Here is a 26,028-nt window from a genome sequence, read left to right as displayed (position 1 = left end):
ATGTAAGTACATTATCAACACTCTATCAAATACCATATCGACTAGTCTATTCATCCTTTCATACGTAAAGAAACGTCATGTGTGTATAATCTACCTATTTGGACCATAGTCAAGTCAAGCTTTTAGTTTGGGCCTCGTGAAAGAAGGTGAGAGAAGATCATCCAGCCTTGTATCAGTATTTGGTGTAGAAGCCGACTTGACCAAAGCCCATGGATTAAATTGGATCAAATCCTAAAACAGCAGTGGAAGCTGAAAAGATTAAACAAAAATAAATAAATAAAACAATTAGAAAAAGAAAAAGAACCAAGAAAATTGATCCCACTCTCATTAGATTTCACTTTCAGTCTCTCCATCTCTAATCTCCCATCTCCATTTCCGAAAATCTGGTGTTTTTTTCATAAGCAAACGAAGATTAAACATTCGCACTCAGAAAAAAGCCAACTGAAAAAACAGGGCAAAAAGCTCCTCCACAAATACAATGCCCGATTCAGTGTGTAGAGTTCTTTAGCGAAGGCCCAAGATAGACACTTTATGCGCGCAACCGCTGGTCACTTAGAAGAAGACGATGCAGTGGTACTTTGTTGCCGCGCTGCTCACCGTCCTCACCAGCTCTCAGGTCTGTGAACCTCAATAATCTACAATTGCTGGTCGTTTTGTTGCTACTTGCGTTTTACTGTCTTCTGGATCTCTCTTTGCTCTTTAACTACCGAGTCTGACTTCTACAGTGTTTGGATTTTGAACCCATTTTCAAAATTTGGGAAATTTTTGCTCCAGCTGAGCCCAAATCAATTTAGTCAAAGCTTTTATTTTAATTCTGCCCAAAGTTCTTTTCTTTTTCAGTTTCAGTTTAATTTTTGTTTTATATTTACCTTTCTATTTATGTAATATGCGTGGTTAAGAGTGCCAGTGTGACAATTGCACATTGATTCTAACTGAAAATGATAGAAAGAGGCTTTGAACTGTTATTACTTTGTAGCTTTGCATGCTTTTGTTGATTGAAAGAGCTGGTGATGGAACTATATCATCCAGCTATGGCTAATACTTGAGCTGTGAAAAGTACAACTATGCGCCACATTTCTTGAGGCTTTTTAAAGGACAAATCAATATGAAAGGAGATGTTGTGCTCTTCTCAAATTCCAAATATTTGATCATTTAAATAATTTAGAGTAAAAACATGTAAACTTGATACTTGTAACTTGTATCAAATTTTAAGGATGGATGTACTTGTCTGCAGTTTTGTAGAATTAATGGGTAAAGGAATCAGATGGACCCTCAAAAATTCATAATTTTAATGTTCTATGAAACTGTGTAAAGGGTTTGTGATATAACTGCTGGTTCTGGATCAATTCGTGGTGTCTGAGCTGGCAGACTGCTATAGAACACATTGGGGCAACAAACTAACATTTATCTGCAAGAGAGTGAAATTTCTCTTAGACAAAATTATTAGCTTGTTTCTTTTCAAAATTGAATTGGTTAGTTACAGCTCGAGGAATGATCATTTTTCAGTATGGCAGTTTTAGCATGGATTTCTTTGTGTTGCTAGAGAAAAAAATTTCCTCAGCTTTTGATAGACAATGATAATGATTTTTCCACTTCCCATTATGAGTGAAAACTTATAAACATAGTTATTTTCTGGAAGGTGGGTTTCATTGCCTTTTGGTATCATAACAATGAGCGCTGTCAACCTAAACTTTTCTAGATGTATTTCCCAATTTTTTCTTAACTTTTCATGTCTGTGAAATACATGGAGTGAGAGAACTGTGGATCCACACTTTTATTTATTTATGTTGTGTTGGCAGAGATTGACAGTATTGGTTTATAAAGTCAGTTCCAAAGAATGATCTATTCTTCAGTCTCCCAGAAATGAATATTCATTCATTCATAATTTTATCTATGTCAGGGAATCTTGACAACCCTTTCTCAAAGCAACGGAAAATATAAGTATGACTATGCAACTGTTCCGTTTCTTGCTGAAGTATTCAAGGTACTTCACTTTGCCCATCTTCATTAATTGCATCACTTCTAAAGTCACAATGATTTTCCTCTTTTAGCCATCAAATTAGAGATAGTTATCCACTATATAATGACTTATTTTCTTTCCTCAAATATTTGATCCATTTTAAGTTGTCCTAATATTCATTGTTCTGTTCTTTAAATTACAGCTAGCAGTATCCAGTTTACTTCTTTGGAGAGAGTGTCGGATATCACCTTCTGTACGAATGACGACAGATTGGAAGAGTGTGCGCTTATATCCTATTCCTTCAATCATATATCTAATTCATAACAATGTTCAGTTTGCCACTCTTGTTTATGTGGATACTTCCACATATCAGATAATGGGTAATCTGAAGATTGTTACTACTGGCATATTGTTCAGGTGCTTACTTTATTAGTTTTATCGGTGACACAAAATCTGAAGAAAAAAAAATCTATGTGGAATTTTACTATGTCCAGTTATATCTTCATTATTAATTGGTCGGTTGATATGTTTTATGTGATGCTTCAGGCTATTCCTGAGAAGAAAGCTGTCTAATCTGCAATGGATAGCAATTGTTTTATTAGCTGTTGGAACAACCACAAGCCAGGTGATAATAAATCAGTATGCATAACATATGTTCTTGCTTTCTATTGGCTGACAAAAAAGCTCTGATTCAGGAATTTCTTGAATGATGCAATTTTAATATGCTCTAGTTATTGATAAAATATCGTGTATTAGAACAAACAATCATTTATTTATTGATTTACTTTTAATCTTATAGGTTAAAGGTTGTGGAGAAGCGTCGTGTGATTCTATGTTCTCAGCACCAATCCAAGGATATATGCTGGGTATCCTATCCGCTTGTATGTCAGCATTAGCAGGTGTTTACACAGAGTTTCTGATGAAGAAGAACAATGATAGCTTGTACTGGCAGAATGTACAATTGTATACGTAGGTATCTTTTCTCCACACCATGCCTTGCTTTCTATGACTAATGTCAACATGCTATTTACTACTTTTACAGTATGACTGGTTACTGTTTCAAAGCTTATCAAGGCATTTTTCAATTTGATTTTATTAGGTTATATATCTTTTCTTAATTTTTTTTTTTATATAGTACAACTAAGAATGTAGTCCTATTTATGCTCTTTTTAGGACATGGAAAATGTAGCATAATTTTTTAATTCATTACAGTGTCTTGTCTTGTGATAGTTCAGCAGATAAAATTTTATTTGTTTGAGATGTTTGTATGAGTTTTATTTACTGCCCTAGCACGATTAACTGTCTGTTTTCTAACAATCCCACTATGTTGGTGTAATGGCAATCCCTTACAGGTTTGGTGTGATTTTCAACATAGCACGGCTTCTCTTCGATGATTTCAGGGGTGGATTTGAGAATGGACCTTGGTGGCAACGCCTTTTCAATGGATATAATCTTACAACTTGGTTGGTAGTGTTAAATCTTGGATCTACTGGCTTACTTGTTTCATGGTTGATGAAGTATGCTGACAATATTGTGAAGGTAATTATTTGAACTTCGGACTTATATACATGGTTCTCTTGTAATAGGTATTATTGTTATTATCATTTATTTCAAAATTTCATTTTAGTGGTAAGCGATCTGTGTGGTAAGGTGAAATATAGGGTTTAGCATCAATTTAGTCGTTCCTTTTTCCCGTGTTCATTCTTTGCTTTCAAATCCAGTACTACCGACTGCAGGCCTGACTTTGTTTTTGGTCCTTTTAACTTCCTCTGTTCATTTTTTTACTTCTTGCAGGTGTATTCCACCTCAATGGCAATGCTGCTGACAATGGTTTTATCTGTGTACCTTTTCACTTTCAAGCCCACATTACAGGTATGTTTCCATGCACTTGTGATCTCTCTCTCTCTCTCTCTCTCTCTCTCTGTAGATCATATATTAGATTATTAATAAGCTTCATTCTCTTTCCTTCTGTCGTTGCAGCTTTTCTTGGGTATTATTATCTGTATGATGTCACTACACATGTATTTTGCCCCTCCGAACATGCTGATAGACTTACCATTACCTGTAAAAGCAACCACTGAGAGTCTGAAAGAAGTTTCTGTTGAACGAAAATCAGATTCATGATGCTTCTCTTCTTCAAGTAAACAAATACCTTTGGAAGTTGCATCTAATTGCACAAACTGGAATGTAGTACAGTTGGTTGATACAATAACATGCTTTGAGAAGTTCTATAGCTTGAATCAAACACGTCCTTTATGTGCCTGGATTGGGAAAGAGAGCAATTAAGCCTAGCTGGGATTACTGTCTTGAAGGTGGACGGAGGGCGATTCAGTCATTTACTTGAACAGATTGACTGGTTTGGTTAGGTGCATAAGTTCTTCATTTCTGTATGTGCTGGCTATGCCTGTTCAAAGTCTTTATGTACTTGTGACTTCTTGAAACAATATCATGATTTTTTTCTTTTAGTATTCAAATTCTTCATTTTAATGAGGTTCTTATCCTGATTAAGGCAATTGCTATTGGTAATGGGACTAAGATCCACTACATTATAGATGCATATATTAGTGTGCATACTTGTGGTGTATGCATATAAATATGTATACATGCGCTTGTATTCCGTATTCGCTATTCAGCATACACTGCCAGTATAGATTTGAAATACCAGATTGGTGTGGTTTTTATTATCTTTTAAGTTGGTATGGTTTTTATTATCTTTTAAGCAGGGTTAGTTTTGAAAGTTACATGTCAGTATGAATTGTGACTAGAAGAAATGTTTCCCTATCGGATTCTGATGTCTTTAGACCACTTTCTGCTTCTAGAGTTGTAGAAAGCTCTGGATACCTAATTTGGTCCAAGTTGGACGGATATGATAGAAAATACGCGTTGCTTGGTTAAGATTACTGTCAGCATTATGTGAGTTTTGGGGTGGTATCTGAAACTGTGGGCCAGTTTATATCTGCACACTGGTGGGGTTAGCAAAGCGAGCAGCCATAGGCAATGCAAAGGCCCCCTTGCCCTGTTGAGTCATGACGCAGTGAGAGTGAAATTACTTGGATCTTTTTCCGTCTGAACAAACACTCTCGTCCATGAAATTTGAACTTTCCTATACGACATAGAGACTAAATGCGGCTAGACCAAATTGACATTTACATACTTGACCCTTGTTACCGAAATTTCCTAGGATAAACTGAGGAACCCTACTTGATCAACCACATCGTTATAGTTTAATAGGAGTAGTTCTCTCTACTTTATTAGAATAAGTCTTTTAAGTTCAAGTTTCTCATCCTTCGTATCAATTGAAAAAATCACGTCATTATATTGCTTGGCCAAGTAAAAATCTTAGGTCCATGTTTTGCCAACACCACTAAGTGTGAACGTTAAGACTTTTCTTACAACCCCCCTACAACTTTGAGCTCAAGACCTTTCCTACAACATTGTGCCAATAGTGAATGGAGCTAACACCTCGGCCTTACGGCAGTGAACAGCAAACTGGGTATGTACAGTACGCAGGAAAATTGAAGTATCAAGTTGGACATTATTTCAGCACACTGCATTGAATGTTTGAAAGATCTAGAAAAATGGGTGGTGGATGTTTCAGTTGGAACTCAATTATAGAATCCTAATCATTCTATCTTTGTGCATTTATTTGGAGATAGGTAAGTTTCGCTGTAACTATGTAACTTGAGGATTTGAATCGTGACTCTCAAAACCCTCAAGCTTGCCCTGGTAAAAGAGCCATCACCATCCACAAAATGTTTCACTTTCAAGTCATTAGATGTTCTCTCACTCTTTCTTGTCTTCAAGCACATACTCGAATAATCTTGCTCTCTCTCTCTCTCTCTTGCTCTCTAGGATGCCTATAAAAGGCCAACTTTGCAACACTAAATAGCAAGCTAGCAACTTTGCATGAGTTTTTTATTTGCTAAGTGGATTTGAGAAAATAAAATCAGTGAGAAGATGAGTACTGGAACTGGCCTTAGCAACCATGCCTTCGCTATGCCCCGGCTCGGAGGACATGATCAAACCAGTAAGAACAACACCACCTGTCAGTTCCAGATGCCTCTGCACTACCCGAGGTACCAGAAGCGCGACTACGAGACCATGCCGGAGTGGAAACTGGACTGCCTTCTGAAACAGTATGGCCTGCCAGTCATTGGAGATGTCAACCAAAAGAGGAAGTTTGCCATGGGGGCCTTCCTTTGGCCTTCCCAGTACGAATGAGAAACAATAGTATAACAGCTATGGTATCGTATCCTATATAATATTACTTATGACTAGCAGTATCCTTAAGTACTGTATGTGTTTTCTGTAATATATTAATCTGTCCTTTTGTATTTAATGTAATCAAATAAGGTTTGCAACTTAAATGTGTTATGTTTGCTGCAATTACTTGATCAGACTATAACAGCTTCACCATTTCATGCCTTCAAGTTCAACTCACACACAAGTTCCCTGTCTTAATGAAGCAGTCGTTTATGCTTAAGTTGAAATGGTCTTACCAACATGGTGTTTCTCACTATTTCGTTGGAAAATATCGTAAATTCGAATCATACCTCCCCAAAAAAAAAAGTTGAGAAGGTCTCAACGAAATTTTACGAGTTCTCTTCTGGTGAAATTAATGACTCAGCCTCAGATAAGCCATAAAGAAGACACACACACGTGGGTGTGTATATAATAAGGCAATGTTTATTTCTCTCACCTGAATTCAGTAGTTGCAAGTTTGATTGATTTTTCCATTTTATGAAAAAATTACTGGGTTATGAAAAAAATTACAGTTTTAATCCACATAATATAACTTGATGGCTATTAACATCAGTTTGATACACGCTTACATTACATTTAAAATGGATATAAATTTGTACAAAAATAAAAATAAAAATTGTGATAATGGGTTGCTTTACAAAAATATATATATATATATATATATAGAAATTAAAAATCAGATAAAGGATGCCATCACAGGTAGGTAGAGTGGATTTGGGTTTTATAGTTTCTTCATAGTAGGTTTTCTCAATAAATATGAAAACAACACATAACCTCTCATCCACGGCACACATATTCTGACACAAATTACAAAACAGGAGATAAAATTTGTCTTTATTGATGCAGGTGCAGCCATCTTCCTCTGCAATGTTAGATCAATAATAGCCTTTTATATCATTTCATTGTTACTAGAATGTTCCTAGCCTGCTGCCTAATTAGCACGAAATCTGTCTTTTTGATGATCAATGTTAAGCAGTAGGGCCTTATAATTATTCTAAGGAGTTCTGCATGACTTTCTGATAACTTATTAATCCCACTTTTATTAATGGTTCTTTGCCTTGATCATTTTAGTTTCCTAGCAACGACAACGATACATGATGATAGACCATAGCGCGCTGATCTTCGGTTTGCTGTGATTGAATTTGAGAAAGAGATGGCAGAAGTAATATGAGCTGCAAGAAACAAGAGGTTGGTTTTGGCTTGCAATGCAGTGCATTAACGTGCATGATTGAAATATTATGTTTGAAATGAAGGCAGATGGATGACATGGATGTGTGGTGATTTTAGTTGCCGTTGAGCTTCATTTATGGTTGGATGGATGAGAGATTAATTAGATGTTTATCCACCAGATGATGCATAACTATGACAGGTTCACTATTATATTAATTCATCAAAAATAAAATAAAACTAATTTTGGTGTTCTTATCATTAAGCAACATACCCACACTTGATCATCATTGAATGGTTGTGTGAGGACTCTTTCCAGGTCTAGTAGCATAGAGATAGAGGGCCAACTTGGTAAAGGTCAAGAGTTTAATTTGACAGGGAGATTGCCTTTTAGGGTGTTTGAAGTCAAAATTGAATTCCATTATATCCAGCAATACAGATCAGCCACTAGGTCAGATTTTTTTTAGCATTGTGAGTTTCAATTGAGGGATCCCTCAAATACTTGTAGGCTATTACACATTGTTTTTTAATGATTCGAACTGTCTAATTTTTAGATATTCCCTCAAAAATCATCTCTACAAAAAATCTCATGAATCCGAAACCACTTGTAAATTAAACAAATTTACAGACGTGATGCAGTTTGCAAAAAAAAACAGTTTACAGCACAGTCATTTTCCATGGCCCTTTTTCTCTCTTAACATCACCAAGAAGTTTTAAAGCAAAAGAATGCATGAGAACCATTGCATCTTTTACAATGAAAAGGTTTCACAAACTATTGTTGTCCAATAATTATTTGCTAGATTAATCTTTATACTTTCTATTATCCATGACCAAAAGCATCAACGTCTACAACTTTTGTATCACCTCCCAAACTCATTAGGTAGATAGAGTCTTAGCTGAATGCACTATTAGAAAATGAATCATGCATCCAAACACACACACATAACTAAATACTCAAAAATCAATGAACATAATGATAAATAACGTCAACGACAGGGACGGACCAAACCACAGGTTAACCTGGGGCTATAGCCCAAGTGGCTTTTATTATTTTCCAGCCCAAAGTCACATGTAGCCCACCCTACAGCCTTCCCCACATCACGCATCAACCCTTTAACATATTCAATTTTCTTGGTGTGTCATATTTTATTGGTTGAATGTTAGCAAAAAAAATTATTTTATTGGTGGAATCCTACAGTTTTCTTTCCTCAATTTATTGTTACTAAAATTTGGGGATTTTTTTAAGATCAAGAAGTATAAATTAGGGATTTTCAATTCAATGTTATGAATTATCAATTAGGAATTTTCAATTCAATGTTATGAATTATCAATTAGGGATTTGCAATTAAGTTTTGTACGTAAAGTAAATTTAACCCGTTTCATTTTGAAATTCTGAATCCGTTCTTGGTGTACGATGATTTAATATTCAAGTTTACCAATACGTGTGACTTGTGAGTGATTACATATATTCAAAATTTGAAATAAAATGACTTATAATTCTCGTAGGACTTACCGAAGTACGAGCACTATTCAACAGTTATACTTTTAAATGGTTTCAGAAAATTTCCAAGAAAATTATTTTAAATGGTGAGAAGAAAAAAAATTGGCAAAAATTTAAAAAATTTCCCTGGCTGAGGTTCTGTACGTTACATGGGGATGGGGGATGGGCAGGCAGAAGAACTCAGAGGCTCTCTCTCACTCAGACAATCACCGAAACAGGCGCATGGACAGTGGACCCCACCCCCACGATGCTAGCGGCATTACCGGCTTTGTCTCTGGGCCTTGCCCAAAATTGTAACACAATAACAGAAAGCCTCTTCCTCTCACCATTTTCTCTCTCTTTTTGCCTACAATAAGCGCCATTGGTCTCAGAAGCGTTTGGCTCTTTGGGTTTCTTCTCTCTACCCCCTCATTATTTGTGTCACTCTCTCTTTCTCCGAGGGGGCCTCTCGGGAGCAGCCATTTGCATTTTGTTGCAGGGTCTCCGAGAGGGGGAGAGAGAGAGAGAGCAACAACAATGGCCGTTCTTCCCAGGCCTTTAGGTGTTGTGGCTGTTGCTGCTCTCGTTTTTGCTATTGCCATCTCTGCTGTTCAGGCAACACCTCTGCCTCCGGGTCCCGCCCCGGCTCCCAGTCACAGCGGCACCGATGGTTAGTTTAGTTTAGTTTAAGCTCCTTTGGATCTCAAATTTCATGGTTTTGGTTCATGAGATCATGCCTTTTTTTTAAAATTAAAAAAAATTTGTTTGTTTCTTTAGATAAACAAGAGTCAAATAGAGAAAGAATGTGTGCCTTACATTGTAACATATTGCAAAAGGGGATCCATCTAGGTGAACCCATTTGGTTCTTTGCGTTTATATGAGGCTTCTTTAGGTTGAAATCTTTTATGGGGTCTTGGAAATGTGATTGCATTTGTCGCATCTATTTGATTATATCTTCTGTGAACTGGGATTTTCTCACATCTTATTTTCAGGGACAACCCTTGACCAAGGGATTGCGTGCGTGCTAATGTTGCTGGCCCTCGTGCTCACATACCTCATCCACAGTGCCGACGTTCCTGTATTCTAAACTCAGCTCATGACGACGGAGGGAACGGATGGAATCAGGGTTAGGAGTGTTTGTTTAGTCTAAGACTTGGGCCGATGATGCCTGATCAGGGTTGTGGATTACATTGCATGTAGCATTCTTTACTTTGACAAATTGCTGTTGTTGGGGCTTTGGTGGCTGATGCTAGTGTCATCACTCTGTTGCATGTTGGTCTAATTCACATTCATATTTACCATTTCTTATATGGAGCATCGCTTCCATGGCTCTGTTCTTTCAAAACCCATGCTTGCAATCAGGGCTTCATAAAGTTCCTAGCTCTAGTGCCCTTGGTCAAGGAATTGCGGCTGCATTTCCATATTCATATTCTCAATTTCAAATCCGTTTACCGAACGACATGAAGCACAAAAGTAGAAGAGGAAGGAAAGGTTTGATTTACTGCGAGAAGAAAGTTAGGATTGATTTTCCGGATGAGATAATATGGCCTAACATCAGATGAAATTAGCAGTGAAGCTGTTGGCATTCCTCTATTAATATAACTATTACAATGAAAAGATTTGACCCTCTTGAATAAAATTTAACATAATAATAAATGGGAGTTTCAAATACTACAAAAAGGGGCGCCATCCGTCTAAACTCCCAAATGAAATGCCCTGAAGATCCAGATCAATATAACATTTTGCAAACATCAATGGCATGAGGGTTTCTGATCTCAGATACACAACCATCAGTTACGTGATAATATGACCTCAACAATTGTCGAACATAAAAATGGACGAGGGGAAAGAAAGAGTCGTTGACATGAGAAAAGACCTCAGGCCTAGCAATCCTATCAATACCGAATGCAATCAAGCTTTCTTGTCAATTGGCTTTGCATCCTTCTGTTCCTGGTCAGCTAGTGAAAACTTCTTCACTTTCTGTTAGGAAAAAAGAAACATGTGAGTGTTTGCATATGCAAACACAAATTTACCTTCAGAAATTAGAACGATACATCTAGGTAAGGCCACTGGCCTAATAAGCTCATAGCAACTCAACTATCAAGATTGTAAAAACGTTACACAATGAACAGCTTGAAAGGAATCACAATTTCTATGGTTAATATTGACTTTGGAGCTGTTTAATATTTGTGAAAGACTAAAAGAGCATCTATAGGCTTGATTTCTCAACAGCATTTGGCATAACTTGAAAACCCAAAAGAAATCGGGAAGCTAATTGCCCTTTTTCATGGCTACTTGAATTCAATTCCCTCATCTTCAATGTCATAGAACTTCATTAGAAGGAGAAAAAATGAATTGACTTGAGGAAACATTGGTGTCAAGTTCAAGACTTTAAAAAACTCCAGTTGCATAAAAACGCCTTCCCGAAATTAAATGGCTTCCCTAAGATTAGATCCCATCAACACTACAAATAATTGGAAAAGAAACTGCCTGGAAGAGTCAGAGTCCCAGTCATCAGTCAGCTTAGGCTATGCTAGTTATTTCATTAGACAATAAACAAACCAGGACCATGAAGCAGTTTAATTAGTTCAAGCATGCATTATAAACTGGTTTTAAGCGGAATATTGTGATAGGATTTTGTCTTTGAACATAAACAAGCTTCATGCTTCCCTAGAAAAAAGAGGCATAAATATTGTGCAATCTGGGTTTCCATCTTAGCCCTTTTTTCAATCAATTTTACCCAACAGGACCTAAGTAAAAAGAATCCACAATCATATAACCTATTCACTCAATCAATGGGAAAAGAGAAATACTGATTTGGCAATCCAACCCTAAAGGCATTCTCAATTATGAGTGACTAATTTGATCAATTACAAAAACAAAATCAAAAAACCAATTAGAGACAAATTATGCAACAAATTTACATAACAATTCAAAATAGAGAGAGGAAATAAGAAAAAGAATGTGATTGAGAGAGAAAGAGGGAGTGGGTGACCTTGTTGAGCACGCATTCCCGCAAGGAATTCAAGAGGCGGACGCATTTTTCTTGATCGAAAGGAGATTGGGTGACGCAGTTTAGCAGATCCAGAGCCTCCTGACCGCACACCGCCTTACCACGACCGTCCTCCATTGCTCTCTCTCTGTAGCCTTTTCAAGGTTTAGGGTTTTAGAGTTCCAATTAAACCCTTGCAGAGTCTCTTTGCTAGTTTTTTTCCTTTGATTGTTTGGTTCTCGAGGAAAAAAAAAAAGCGAGAAAAATTGGCAGTCCCGCCTTGGCGCATAAGTTAGTCAATGTCGGTCCTCTGACCCGCGTTTCCCTTGTTTCCCTTCTTTTGTAGTAAACGACACCGTTTCCTTAGTAGTTCGATGGGAATGATCTCGCGGGAGCATTTTCATTTTCCAAATGAGTCGGGAAAATTGTATGACTAGATTTTTGGTAATTAGGCTGTACAGTACTACTTTGCTTTTCTTTTCTTTTTTGATCGGGTAGGCTGTACTTTATGTTGCACGGATATGGATACAGGGACATAAAAACGCAACACGGCAACACGGAAAAATTTTAAAAATTAAGACACGAATACGGATATAGGGACACGACACTTAAAATAAAAATAAATCATAATAAAATTATAATAATATATACTTATATTAAAAAAAAAAAAAATTCATACTCAATACTTTAATGTCATAATACAATAAAACAAAATAAAATATTCATATTCATCATTTATACATAATAATTAATGTACTCCAAAATATGATTGAGCATGAAAAGAGGCCTTATTTGAATTAGCATTACTCATCTTTCCCTAAGTAAAATAAAGCACTATATACATGTTTATTCACACATAAAACGATTTCCCACCTCATAAAATAAAAATTGACTTAGCATAAATAAATAATAAAAAAAAGAAAAAGAAAAAAGAAACAAAGTGAATGAAGTACCCCACTCAAAAAGATGCTTCTCTCACGACCAAATTGTTATCAAATATCTTTAGTTAGTCAAAAATATCAGCTCTCCTACAAAGGAACAAAGAAAAAAAATAATATTTAAACAAAAAATTGACGCCAGAAATCTGATAAAACTGAGAAAATAAATAATAAAAAATTAGTCCCTCGCCTTCACCTATAGCAGTTTGTAAGCATTTATTGATGTTTCAACTTCAAGTAATTTAAAATAAGATGAGAAGAAAGAATATGTGGAGAGGGAGAGAAGAAAAGCTGGGTTTTTTTCAATGAAAAATGCAGCTGGCTAGGAGAGAAGAAAAACCCACTTTTTAAAACTATTTCAAATATGCCCACAACTGTTTCAATAATTTGTTGTGACCCCAGTTTTTGTTTCAAAATTTCCAAAATGGTCCCTGCCTTTCTTGACTTCAGTTCACCGTGTTCAAAACGCATCTTGACCGTTGAGGGGTGTTCGAGGCATGTCTGCGTGTCGGACACTCAGACACTCAGACACTTCAGCTTGATGGAGTGTATGTGCTACATAGGCTGTATTACTTTTCTGTTTATACCTATTACAGCTCATTATCATGATTTTTTTACTTTTATTTTAGGGTTATAAATATTTATTACTAGTTACGAAAGTATTGTCTTATAAATTTAATTATTGATTCAGTGATATTTTCCTTCACTATATTGGAAAAAATTCTCTAAAATCAAAATTGTGGCTATGACTAATGACAGAACTTTATGCTTCAAATGTGGGTTGTAGCAACACGAAAACGCTATTTTCCCTCACTACCAAAGTGAAAAATATTATGCAAATAAAAAAGATACATTTGTTACATCCAACAACACACCCTACAATCAAACCAAATACTGAATATGGAAAATTTGAAATCCAAATCATGTTGCAATGACAAGCATGTCCAAGATGAAAGTAAACATGTGTATTGTTGAGACATAAACATGTGACACTCTTGAAAACATTTGCACTTAGGTAGATAAAACATAACATATACCAAGTAGATCTTAACCATGATATTTTTCTTTCCGATAACGAAAACATCTCAAAATATACAAAACATGTTTAAGAAATAATACTTTCAATAGGGCAAGCATATGTGGTTACCGAAATGATACGGGTCTAACTGTCTAACTCAGCCATGTTTTATTAAGTTAGGTGTCGAATCTTGGTAGACTAATGAGTATTGCCTACCTTGAAGAGTTTGTCAATTGTAACATGTGGTGGTAATGTTAAAGGCAGTTCCTGCCTATAAGTGAGTGATTCTAAGCCAGTGATGCATGTAATGCTGGTAACTCTTATTTCAATTTGTTACTGTATTGTTTTATATGCATCAACGGCTGGAAGTCATCTTGATAAAATTAACATGCTCATGATTGACAAGAGTAATAACTGACAATATCGTCATAATAGATTAATGTCAATCTGAAGTACCTGAAAATGATGATTTCGTTTCAAATATGTCAACAGTACATTTGAATCACAAACAACCAAATACTGTTACTCGATTTTGAGGCCTTAAACCCCTGTAAATTGTTTATTAATTAGCAAATTGCTTATTAAGGCTGAACAAGACACCTGATTCTTCAATTAGGTAGTTGATATTTTTACCACAATTAGATACAACACTGCATACAGATGGTTAATTTGAGAGCTAAAAACACTCTTCTCCTCTGAAAATAGGCCAAATCCCCATCTCATATTTGTAACCGTATTAACGGTTGACCTTTTCCAAAACCTTAAAATACCAAGCATTTTCCATGCAATATCATACAAGCTAGCACCTCCAAACACTTTTAATAGAAGGCACCCATTTCACTGTTCTTTTAGCCGTCTGGTGTTGAAGGCACACAGACATATATTACAATTAAGTTTTTTTTACCTCTTATTATTACGGTGATCCCCTCCTTCAACACACAGGCGGCTCACTAAAGTAAAAAAAAAACAAAAAAAATCAATAGGTAGAAGGCAGGGAAGCAAGAAAATGGGGACGATTCAGCTTGCAGTGTTCATGTTGGCAGCAATAGGCTGTTTCTGGATGGGATCAGTGTCTGCAATGGATCACATTGTTGGAGGAAGTGCTGGCTGGACTACTCCTCCCAACAAAACTTTCTTTCAGGACTGGGCTTTTCCAAGAACCTTTGGTGTTGGTGATAGACTTGGTAAGTGTAATTCATTGCCTTTTTTCCCATGTTTTTCTTTAATGATGTTTATTAATTTGTCTGAATGCGTGGTCCAAATTTCAGTTTTCCCATACAGACCTGGCTCCGGCAACGTGGTAGTGGTCAACAAGGAAGACTTTGATAGATGCACTCAGAAAAATGTGATCTACATGTACTACAATGGGCCAACCATCATCAAATTCACAACCACAGGAGACAACTACTACTACAGCGGCGTTGGCAAGCACTGCGAGGCTGGCCAAAAGCTCTACGTCAAGGTTGTCAACCAGAAGGGCTCATCTGGCAAAGTTTTCCCATTCAAGCTCGTTTCCAAAGATACCAAGACCGCCGCCGCGCCTGATACCGCCGCTGCCGCCCCTGCTAAGTCATCAGCCTTGGATGCAGCACCCGCACCTGCTAAGTCATCAGCCACCGCCATCCAAAGTGCTGGCATGGCTTCTGGCTTGTTAACCATCTTCTTCTCTCTTTTCATCTAAAGAATCCCTACATATATCATGTAATTATATTGAGTTATATCTACCATGTTTAAGAGATGATTATTTGGGAAGTACTGTATTGAAGTTACAGTAAATAATTCTAATAATTTTTTAAAAACCCAGAGTTATTGTTGTAAATACACACAACCCTGATTGTCTCTATCATATTTTTTAAAATGTTATCGTTTCATGATTTGATTTGAACTAAATTAAAGTTTAGTTCAAACCAGTTCTTGAGAATCTCACCCCTCTAGAAGAGATTGAAGTTATAAAACATAGTATGTTGGACTGTTATCCAATTTAATAAATTCAGTACAATATACCAAATAACGGTCAACACAATTGCATGATCCTTATACTTACTCGTCTTCTTTCTTCCCCTTAATTTTTTGGTTTGGAATTATGGTTTCTGCCAAAGTCCAGCTACAAAGGCAAGAAAATTATTTGTAATTGGGCTTCCATAGTGGTGTAAAACAAGTAGAGTCCAACTATGAGCCCAAAGAAAAAGCCCAGGGGCATGGAACTGGCACTCTTCAAGACACAGCCAATTCGGGATAAACCAAAATATGTGAGGTCCAAAATGAAAGAAGAAAAAATAACTAGGAAAAAAAAAACATTTGGATAAAGAAAGGCACATGAAGTGCATGATGGAGTGTGGGGTTTTATATTGAATATGAAGCAGCAGAAATCATGAGATATCAATGCCTGCATGTATGTAGATGCGTATCCAAAGGGAGACCCACAGAGGAAATCTCACTCAATATTCTGCATCATCACTTTTGCTGTCGGGTGATTGCTCTCTCAACTTGATACCCATTTGACCCGACCTGCCTAATTTTCCACACACATTGCATGACTTGGCATAAATAGAACCTCAGATTTTAATTTCGGCAATTACTACGATGCACATATTGTGTGGATATTTTTTGGTTATAAGATTGGACGGAATGGGAAGCTATAAATTTAGATTGGGGGACAGCCTCCCTCTCACATTAGTTACAGACTTAGAGGCACATCATACCCACAAGCAACACTGCCAACACCTAGTAGGCAGGGATAGAACTACCTATAAGGCTACCCTATGCTGTAGGCCAAGTAGCTTTTTGAAGATTTTTATTTGAAAGAAACCCTATTACAGTACAGCCCATGTTGTTTTTAAAGAAAAACAAAATTAAACCTATATAACCTATCAACTTGTCGTTCTCACTTGTGGTTAAGACTCTCATTTTGTAGTCTTCTTGGCAGTTTCTCTACTATTTCTATGAATAGGGAATATTATTTTTCCAACGTCTGTTTTGTGGTCTTCTTGGCTATTTTTTCATTGTTCTTGTGTTAACCCTTTCGTTGCATTTAATCTGTATTTGTTATATGCTCAACTTATTGGAAATTAGTTTATAGGACTATGAACTAGTGTGGTTATATTAAAAAATATCATTAGATTTTAAGCTAAAAATTTGTTACTAGCCCACCCTTCAAAAAATTTATAGTTTCGCCCTTGCTAGTAGGGCGACTTGATTGGGAGACGAAAGATCCATAGCTCCTAAATTTAAATCCCCCTTCCTCCTTAATTAAAGAGAATAGTTAGAAAAACACTACGAACCCTAATTTTGAAAAAAATTTGAGTGAACTATCCAGCATCGAACTCACGGAGTTAGCTCCCACAAGCGCAACCATGACATGGCAGTCCCCCAAAATTTAACAAATAAACAAAAAATGCTTACCATTGCAACATCCAAACATCTTGTCCATCATATAACTAACAAAAGACAAAAAGAGAGGAGATATTTTTGGATTTGCTATTGATCTTTGAATATGACCAAAAAGCATGGCTTGATTTTAGAACCACAAATCCCATAAAACTATAGACGCGGAGAAAAGAAAGCTCTACCAAATCTCATCCCATGCCATGGCAAATCTTAGCCTCACATCACAAATGGGCCACAAAAGCCCATAACTTGGTGGGCCTTTGTCATGAAGCGTGAGCCCAAAATCTAAATCTTTACCCTCATCGAAAATCCACGGCCACGTCAACAAAATGAGAGCTGGTGGGGCCGCAATCGCAATCAGCGGGCAGAGACACAGTGAAGTCTGAGCTGGAGGGGGACCAGGAGGGGCAATGGGGCCCAAGGCAAAGGCGAAAAGGCCAGTTGCAACAACGCTTGCGCTGCGCTGCTCGAGGTGATGGCTCAAAACCGTTAGCCTGACATGACGTGTACGGCCCTGATTGATCGTATGGAGGTGGGAAACAAAGAAGATCTTCTAGGGGGCTGTGGTTGCCCTCAGTGAATCTGCAAAAGTTTGGAGCTTTATGCTTGAAGAAGAAGATTTATTTGCGCCCCTCTGTCTCTCTCTCTCTCTCTCTCACGCATGAAAGAAAAATTAATTTTGTGTGGGGCTGGGTTTTAGCATGTGTTTTGTGTCTTGTGACCTCTCCTTATATTTTTGAGTGTTCAGACAGAGGGGGCAGAGGCGGCCTAGCCCAGAGTCAGACAAAGCTTGAGGTGAGGGGTAGCTAGCTGACCCTAAAAACAAGTCACAAGGGTATTTTAAAAAATTTGGAGAAAACCCAAATTATTAAAAACAAAAATTGTAAATAAAAAAAAGGATGGTTTGGTTTGAGGTACAAATTTTCAGGTTCAGGGGTTGATGATGAAATGAATTTGGTATGGACCATGGTGGGTGATATTTTGATTTTGGTTTGGCATTCTGCATTTGGTTTGGTTGGTTGGTTCATGCATTTATATTTTAATGTGTACCTGACTGTAGTTGAAACTTGAAATCCAGAAACATGTACGATTTTGTCTCAATTCAATGTGAGTAAAGCTATTAAATGCAAACTTTGAACTCCAAAGATTGAAGCTTTTCAACCAGGCAACTGCTGGCTAGCTATAGTTTGCTGGATTTGCAGAATTAGAAGTTAATTGCACAAGGTAACCCCCTAATAAGAGAAGAATGGCATTTTGTCGTGTGTAGTTGCGCCATAGCGCCATCTTCGTGGCGATCCTAATGTTGGTTTAGAGATCATCTTTGTTGATGATTATAAGACTAGGATGATTCAACTGAGATTAATTTTTTTGCTAGTTGTTGTTTTGATCTTAGTTGTGCCTATAACTCAAAATACACAATAGCAATGATAATATTTTAAATTATGTGAAATATTAATGTTATCAAGTTCTACGTTAAACCAAAGAAGTTGCATAATTAATGTTCATATTCATAAGATGCATATGATTGTAGGGACCCAAGTTTAAATACAAGAAGGAATTGGATTATGTTGTCCCTAACTAAGGCTTTAATTGGGCTAACAAGTCCTTGAGTATCCTAACAGGAGGCTGAAAATAACGCCCAAAAAGCTTTACGAGAACTCAAAAACTTTATGCTTTTATTCTCTTTATTTTTATATTTTACAAGAAATTTCTTCTAAAATCAATTCCTCGCTCTGACACTGAACCTTGCCACAGGACATAGAGACCTACTCAGTAAAATCTTATTTCACTCCATTAGTACAAAAGCTTTGCATTTGCAACACTTAAACTCCATGATCTACCAGAAAGTGACACCTCAGTACTCTCTCCCTCATAAATATAGAATTTGTCACAAAAGTTGTGTATATATAGCTAGAAAAGAAAACCCATAAAATAAAAAGGGCCTTCGAAATGCGAAAAAATCCAAATAGATTGGCAGGCAGGGTGAAAAGAAAACAAAGAAAAAGACACATTGGGTCTCTCAGGGTATATTTGTCAATGTTATATTAGGTAAGCAAGCCAACGAGGGCAGGGTGTGCTCAGGTTTATTTTCAGTGTGGCCAAAACCTATTTAATAAATATTTTGGCTCTTGTTTGAGGAATAAGCTAGCATACTTTTGGCTTTTGTGGATTGGGGCATCTTAGTGTTAGCCAGCCAGAGTGAGTTTTCAGCTGCTGCTAGCTGCAGTTGGGTCTGTACTGTGAGCCACAAATGTGGCAAAATATATGGTGGCATTCTGGACAATCTCATGGACCACTGGATTGCTTTTTATCCAACCATGACCATTGATCTAGCCCTCACTCCCTTTTGTCACCCAAAAAATAAAAAAATTTGTATGGTTTTTTAACAACTATGGTAAATATAAAGAGTTCAGTGACTATTAATTCGAACTTATACTTCGAACAATTTCGATTAACAGTCTAACAACATAATATGTCATGTAAAAAACAATTTCGAATAGTCAATGCTTAACATATATCATATAATAAATAAAATTAACAAAGAGATATTTTTAATCTTGAGATACTCTCCAAAGTCAAACTATGATGGGTATATGAAGCTCCCAACTCATGCTTTAGAATTAGATAGTCAAACATGACCTTTTCCTGTTATGTGCTCCTTTACTCTCTTTTTCCCTTTTCTTTCTATCCCCTAGAAGATGCTCTCTTTTTTTCTTTCTAAATTTTACCAGCAGACAAAACACACAAGTGAGAGAGCTCAATTGGAGCAGAAAAACATGTCTGAAATGAGGATAATATTAATTTACTATTTTTGGTGAATTTCAATATGTCAAGTGAAAATGTTATCATTTGTGATGTACCTGTAAATTCGTGATTGACCAGAAATCTATTTTTTGGTCTCGGACCCCAAATTGGCCACTCTATATGATGTAATGTACCAAATCAAATTATATATACATATACATGTATCTATCTACGTGTGTGCAAACCAAAGCCCCCAAGAGATGCATGAAAAGCCACTATCTGGATCACAATTTGTAATATACAAATACCAAGTCCTCCAGCCAAAACAGCCATAACACTGCCACCATGATGAGCATGGATTTCCACATCCCTAATTCCATCACAACGTGCCACGTCTCATTTGAATATAAACACCTAGTCGGATTTCCCACTCTCTCCTCCCATTTTTTGAGCACCTTTTTTTCCTTTAATTTTATTGTAATTATTGGGTTGATCACGATTAGACCATTACTTAATCTACTAATGATAATTACATTTGTCATTTGTTCATTATCCAAAAATCCCTTTTTAGAGCTAAAAAAGGGTTTAAATCCTTCATCCTTAGTTGGAATATTGCGCTACAGAATCTTACTCCACCAAATGGGCATCAAAAGTCTGCCCATGAATCTGAAACAAACACAAAATCATGATACCTTGATTATGTTTCGTGTACATATTGTACTTATACTTTTAAAAAAGAGACTCATTTTTGCGTTTGTGCGTATAATATCCGCTTTATCAAGATACTTCAGTGCTTGAAATTACATGCTAACGTTTAAGAAAATAATTTGATTTCTTCAAATACCTTTAAAATTAGAAACAATGAGAAATTACAGTCATGTCCATCATAAGGTGTAATGCCAAAAAATTAGGTAGCGGAGAAAGAGAATTTTGTCATATGTTATTAGTCAATGACATGAATAAATAGCTATACCAAACGATATTAATGAGAGTTTACAATAAATGAACCAATGCAATCTTTGCCAACTTCAAAACGTTAGGTACAAATAGCATCATTTGTCAGTTTCACCTATTTGCCCCCCACCATTTCAGTGAACCGGAAGTGAGTGCACTGCTAGCTATATAAAATAAATCAACACCAAATTGATTGTAATTTATATCTTACAACCAGAACTAGAACTAGTCAGAATTTTACTAGATTCGGGCCAATCTTATAATCCTGATTCAAAATAAAATCACCTTTTCATTTTACAATTCAATTTATAAACACAGCATGTGTGCTGCTCCACGTGTTTGCAAAAATATTATGGGACGGTTGGTAAAGTTTATTTTAATAAATCGATTTTTACCTTGTATGTTAGTCACGGGCCACGTGGGTTTAGAAGATAAACCCAAAAAGAACAGAGCACCGTACCGTAGCAAAACTCTTGTTCATTCAACGTTAATAAATAAACAATTACAACCAAAACTGATAATAAAAAAAATTTTTAATTAAATTAAATTAAATTAAAAATAGAAAAAAACACATTCCGATTTTCTTTCCCGCCGATACAAAACTCGCCGTCAAACAGGCAAAACACGAACGGGAACGGTCCTTTGTCACCGGAACGACTTCGAACTGTCCTTTGTCACCGGAACGACGTCGAACTGTCATTTGTCACCTAAACGAACTCGTCCTAAAGCGCAACCAGAGGATCCGAACTGAAAAGATCGCCGATGTCCTGGAAGTGGTCATCCAGGCACCACGCAGAGGAACCGAACCCGAAATCCCGAACTGAATCAACAAAAATGTTGCCGAAATTTCCTAAATCGCCGAAATCTTCTTTCAAAATACCAACGTCTCGTAGACTCGTTTCTTCCAAGAAGTCAGGTGTCTGAAAATCAAAAATGTCGTCCGGAATAAACGATTCGAAACTCGTGTATTCCGAAAACTCGGAGAAGTTCTCCGATACACAAGAGTCGTCCCGGACATTTCGGAATTCGGCGATGTCCGGAACCTCCTCTTTGAAACTCGGCGAGTCGGCTTCTTCGTTCGAAGGTGATGGACACCGCAACACGGAGGTCGGGGAGCAAAGATTGTTGTGAGACTCGTCGCCGGAATTGTAGCAGGAGCTAATAACCGGCTTCACGTCTGGCAAGGACTTCGCCGGAGGAGCAGCGAAGTTGGTGAGCGCGTCAGGCCCACGAAGCTGAATAGCGGCGTTGTCGTACACCATGGCGGCTTCCTCCGCCGTGTCGTAAGTGCCCAACCAGAGCCGTACACGTCGCAGAGGATCTCTAATCTCCGCAGCCCATTTTCCCCAGGGCCTCTGCCTCACGCCTCGGAACTTCTTCCCGGCGGGAGCAGCAGCTACCGCCTTTAACGTACGACCACTCGCCGGCCCTCCGGACTTCGGGGAGGCTCTCTTCCGTCCGGTCCTCGTCGTCCGGCTCCTCCAAACAGCGTCAGTCTCTCTGGAGCAGGACTCGATAGTAATCTCGTTGATGAACCTCTTGACTCGGCGGCGCCCGCAGAACGACGACTCGGGGGGTTCGTCGTCGCTGGATGAGTCGGTGGCATCTCCGTCGGTGACCCATATCCGTACAACTCTGGGCCTCACCGACTCAAACTCAGCTGCCGAATTCGCCACCATCTTCGTGTGGCTGCGGTGCTGCGTGTACTTAACAGCCGGATTCATAGTTTCAAGTAACAAAGCAAATTAGAATGTGAGAGTCTTCCAGCAGCTGATTCGCATTGAAAGCGAGATGAGTGACGGGAGCTAAAAATAGAGGCTGCTGAAGAAGAAGAAAGGAAAAAAAAGGGAGATTCTCGCAGAGCACACGAGGTGAAGAGAATAAAGAGAGAGAAAAAGAGAGAAAGAGAGAAAGACACAGAGAGAAGGAAGAAGCGTGACAGAGAAGCTGCTTGTGCTTGAAACGGAGAGAAATCACCTAAAAAAGTGTCATCAAAGGACGAGAAATTTCACGGAAAGTTTCGCCCGAAAGAAGAAAAAAGTGGAGAGAGCGAGCGTGGAGCTCTGGACCTTGGCAAATGGTACGGAAAAAAGAATGGCAAATTTTTGAAGGGGAAAAAAAGCGAAGCTTTGAAAGCCAAAAGGAGGGATGGGGGGGTGAGTGGAGCAAAGCTTTAACCGGAAAGGGAAAGGGAATCGGAATCGGGCCTTTAAAAGCAAGAAGCAAAAACTGAGAGTCTCTGAGAGTGGTGGTGGGTTTAGTGAGAAATGAGGGAGCTAGAGAGAGAGAGTGTGGAGTGAGAGTGAGGAGGTAGAGAGAGATAATAGGCGCAGAGAGAAAGAAGCACAGTTCCGCTGGATACCAAAACTACCTACTTTATAGGATCCCAACAGCCGTAATCGGCAAACCCGGTTTAAGAGCCATCTTTAAATTTCCAAAATCTTTTTCTTTTTCCCAAAAATAAAATTTACAATTTACAATTTATGTTTTGGTTGAATTTTGCTTTAAAGATTTTTTTTTTTTTTTAAATTTTAAAACACGAATGGGGTGGAGCCAGGACCCACCGGGAGAGAGCCCGGCGAGGCTCCGAGATATTTTACGAGGCGCCGCATAATTCGGGCAGGGGGGCGAGTGACACGTGGCGGGTTGGGCCCGGTAAGAAATGGAGATCCAATGGGAGGGGAGGAAAGGGAAAGCTCAGGTGTGGGGCCCGGAGCTGACTCAGCAGCAGGAAAAAAATTAAAATTTAATCTTGGAATTTGGGATTCTGGTCACGTGAGAAGACACATGGGGTTCTACTTTGACTGAAGAAAAGATTAATTAATAACATTAATTACCCACTGAGTAGACGATAATTACTACTTAACCTTCCGTTACGGAAATCAGCACTCCGGGATGTTTTCGTCATTATGGGAGTAAAAATCACAAAACTGGCGTTTTTTCAATTTTAAATTTTACCATTTGAATTTTAACCTTATCTTTTTGTATATTTTTACAGCTAAGTGTAACGTGGCAGGCAACCTCGACTGTGAGGCCCATTTTTTATAAGTGTGTTTTTATCTCCTCAACCATGCATGCCAATGCCATGCCCTCCAGCCTTTTTATCTCTGTCTACCTCACCACCAGAATTTCAGAAAGACGGTTTTGGTTTTGAATCGTTATGTTGACACGTTTCGTGATGTGATTGGAGGGAGCCGGTGACTGTTGTACAGACGACATATCATTGTTGCTTGGTGCCCAAGTAGATGAGAATTTCATTTCAGGGAAACAAAAGCGTTTTGTTTTTTTATATTTAATTATTGGGAGTAAATGTTTGGGTCATTTAATTCACATTGAGGAATTTAGTAGGATGACGCATGTAACATGTCGGACGTTGGATCATAAAGATGGTGCTTTTGCTCCACTAGTTATATGCTTTGAAACGGATATGCATGGTTTTATTAGGGCAATAGGAGGAGGAGGTGGTATTCAATGTCAGGGCAGCCCTGGCATGATGCAAGTGGTGTCATCGTATATGGTTTTTAATTTTTGAGGATTCGAAATTTTTTTACTTTATATTATAAGTTAATATTATTTTTAAAAACTCTATATATACTCCAGCGTGCAACAATTTCACACAAAATTGTATTTGATTGAGTTGGTTTACATCCCTTGGTATAAGGTCCAAGTTCGACTTAAAAAAAATAAGGGGAAGATCCAACTACACTAACAACATTATATATCATACCCATAAGTTTTCCCCTAAAAACAAAAAGAAAAAAGTACTTTCTTCCACTCAAAACAAAACAAAAAAAGAAATTCCCGTCATTCTTCTTTCTCTTGAACCCTTTTTTTCTTTTTTTTTTTACCGAATATACTAATATTAAACTTTATCAAATAAAAATATTTAAAAAATTTATGAATCTGATTTATGATTGTTATTATATACTAATTAATGAATTTTAGTTATAAAAAAATTTATTTTATTATATTAAGTTATGACAATTTATTTTTTTAGTATTTTCATATTAGACTATGTGAGGGCTCTAATTTAAGTTTTCGCAGGACCGGCCCTGCAATGTGAGCAAATTAAAGAGTACGGGAACATTCTAATTTCTTACTTAGTTGTCTGTTTTAAATAATTACCGATGTCACTCAGACAGTGGGTTAATAATACAAGAATGACCAAGTAAAAAATTTCGTGGACATTGACATTCGTAACCTAATTTTCTAGTTAGTAGTGTTCATGTTTTAAGTTTTATTTATTATAACATGACAATATTAGGTGATTACAATAAACGAATAGTGTCATTTTCTATCAGAAGTTAGGCCATTATTAACACCATACATATTTATGAAACCTGTCAGACTCGTGACAATTTGTTTCCTCATATTCTACATGCATCTCACCTCTCCCACTTAACGAAGAAAATGATTGATAATCCCCTTCCCCCTTCCAAAATAATCACATATGGTTTCCTCATCCATTATTTACTTGAATGCGCTCGTTCTACATTTTTGTATCAAAGTTCGGTGCAGTTTACCTAGTACAAAATATTTAAAAAATAATTTCAAAGAGGTGGACCAACTAAAATACTTATTTGAAAAATAAGTACGGTAAATATGATACATGAAACATTACTCGGGGATACAAGGGTAGAACAGTAATTTAACCTACCACACAACTGGGCTGAAAAGAAGAAGGAGAGCATGGGCCAGGCAGCCCATCTTTTAAAGTTGGTTCACTGCAATGCTGACTGTGGGGGGCGTTGCCTAACCAGTCCTCGAACAACGTGTCAGACAACCAAAGCCGTCCTGCTTGTTTCTTTCGTAAAATTGTCCACTTGATTTAAAAGCACTTGATATTATTTTAATTTCTTTTTAATTATTTTGGTCACACTACAGTGAGGGTTCCCATGCTGATTGATACTCGGTATCAGAACGCAAATATTGCTGTCTTTCTTCTAATTGAGTTTTTGTTTTTGTTTTCAACTCTTTAGCATTTGTTTTTTTCTTTTTGTGTTGTTTGTGTTCTTCCATCTAGATTTTAACTGTAGTTTTAGCAGAATTAATTAGAAAACTATCTTGGATAATCATTTTTCAAGTATCCGAACAATTTTTTCTATTTCAGCCAATCTCGTATAA

The 26,028-nt window shown here is 37.2% G+C and overlaps 4 protein-coding genes and 1 long non-coding RNA gene across 5 annotated transcripts; 3 read left to right on the top strand and 2 right to left on the bottom strand.

Annotated features, from left to right (window-relative positions):
- On the top strand, positions 92-4,447 carry LOC18777363 (CMP-sialic acid transporter 1). Its single transcript, XM_007209272.2, has 8 exons — positions 92-616; positions 1,901-1,984; positions 2,163-2,377; positions 2,507-2,585; positions 2,760-2,929; positions 3,313-3,499; positions 3,755-3,832; positions 3,941-4,447. Exons 1-8 carry the CDS (start codon positions 566-568, stop codon positions 4,082-4,084), a joined length of 1,008 nt encoding a protein of 335 aa, XP_007209334.1. The 5' UTR covers positions 92-565; the 3' UTR covers positions 4,085-4,447.
- Positions 9,109-10,215, top strand: LOC109949380 (arabinogalactan peptide 22-like). Its single transcript, XM_020564934.1, has 2 exons — positions 9,109-9,540; positions 9,863-10,215. The coding sequence occupies exons 1-2, from the start codon at positions 9,408-9,410 to the stop codon at positions 9,955-9,957; spliced, it is 228 nt and encodes a 75-aa protein (XP_020420523.1). The 5' UTR covers positions 9,109-9,407; the 3' UTR covers positions 9,958-10,215.
- LOC18776682 lies at positions 10,435-12,157 on the bottom strand. The gene is made up of 2 exons (XR_002271906.1): positions 11,866-12,157; positions 10,435-10,850 (listed from the first exon to the last, which is right to left on the bottom strand). It is a non-coding gene; the product is annotated as an uncharacterized LOC18776682 (long non-coding RNA).
- Positions 14,375-15,565, top strand: LOC18775731 (umecyanin). Its single transcript, XM_007209793.2, has 2 exons — positions 14,375-15,002; positions 15,087-15,565. Exons 1-2 carry the CDS (start codon positions 14,825-14,827, stop codon positions 15,497-15,499), a joined length of 591 nt encoding a protein of 196 aa, XP_007209855.1. The 5' UTR covers positions 14,375-14,824; the 3' UTR covers positions 15,500-15,565.
- Positions 21,361-23,927, bottom strand: LOC18776576 (ethylene-responsive transcription factor CRF2). The gene has a single exon (XM_007208793.2). The coding sequence runs from the start codon at positions 22,626-22,628 to the stop codon at positions 21,627-21,629; it is 1,002 nt and encodes a 333-aa protein (XP_007208855.1). The 5' UTR covers positions 22,629-23,927; the 3' UTR covers positions 21,361-21,626.

The sequence above is a fragment of the Prunus persica genome, chromosome G5 (assembly GCF_000346465.2).
Source record: "Prunus persica cultivar Lovell chromosome G5, Prunus_persica_NCBIv2, whole genome shotgun sequence".
Classification (NCBI taxonomy): Eukaryota; Viridiplantae; Streptophyta; class Magnoliopsida; order Rosales; family Rosaceae; genus Prunus; species Prunus persica.
This window is presented reverse-complemented; position numbering and strand designations above follow the sequence as displayed.

Coding starts and splice junctions, on each gene's coding strand:
- LOC18777363 (XM_007209272.2), top strand. CDS start 566: ATGCAGTGGTACTTTGTTGCCGCGCTGCTCACCGTCCTCACCAGCTCT. Junction 617..1,900: donor CCGTCCTCACCAGCTCTCAG/GTCTGTGAACCT, acceptor TATCTATGTCAG/GGAATCTTGACAACCCTTTC. Junction 3,500..3,754: donor ATGCTGACAATATTGTGAAG/GTAATTATTTGA, acceptor TACTTCTTGCAG/GTGTATTCCACCTCAATGGC.
- LOC109949380 (XM_020564934.1), top strand. CDS start 9,408: ATGGCCGTTCTTCCCAGGCCTTTAGGTGTTGTGGCTGTTGCTGCTCTC. Junction 9,541..9,862: donor CAGTCACAGCGGCACCGATG/GTTAGTTTAGTT, acceptor TCTTATTTTCAG/GGACAACCCTTGACCAAGGG.
- LOC18775731 (XM_007209793.2), top strand. CDS start 14,825: ATGGGGACGATTCAGCTTGCAGTGTTCATGTTGGCAGCAATAGGCTGT. Junction 15,003..15,086: donor TGGTGTTGGTGATAGACTTG/GTAAGTGTAATT, acceptor TCCAAATTTCAG/TTTTCCCATACAGACCTGGC.
- LOC18776576 (XM_007208793.2), bottom strand. CDS start 22,628: ATGAATCCGGCTGTTAAGTACACGCAGCACCGCAGCCACACGAAGATG.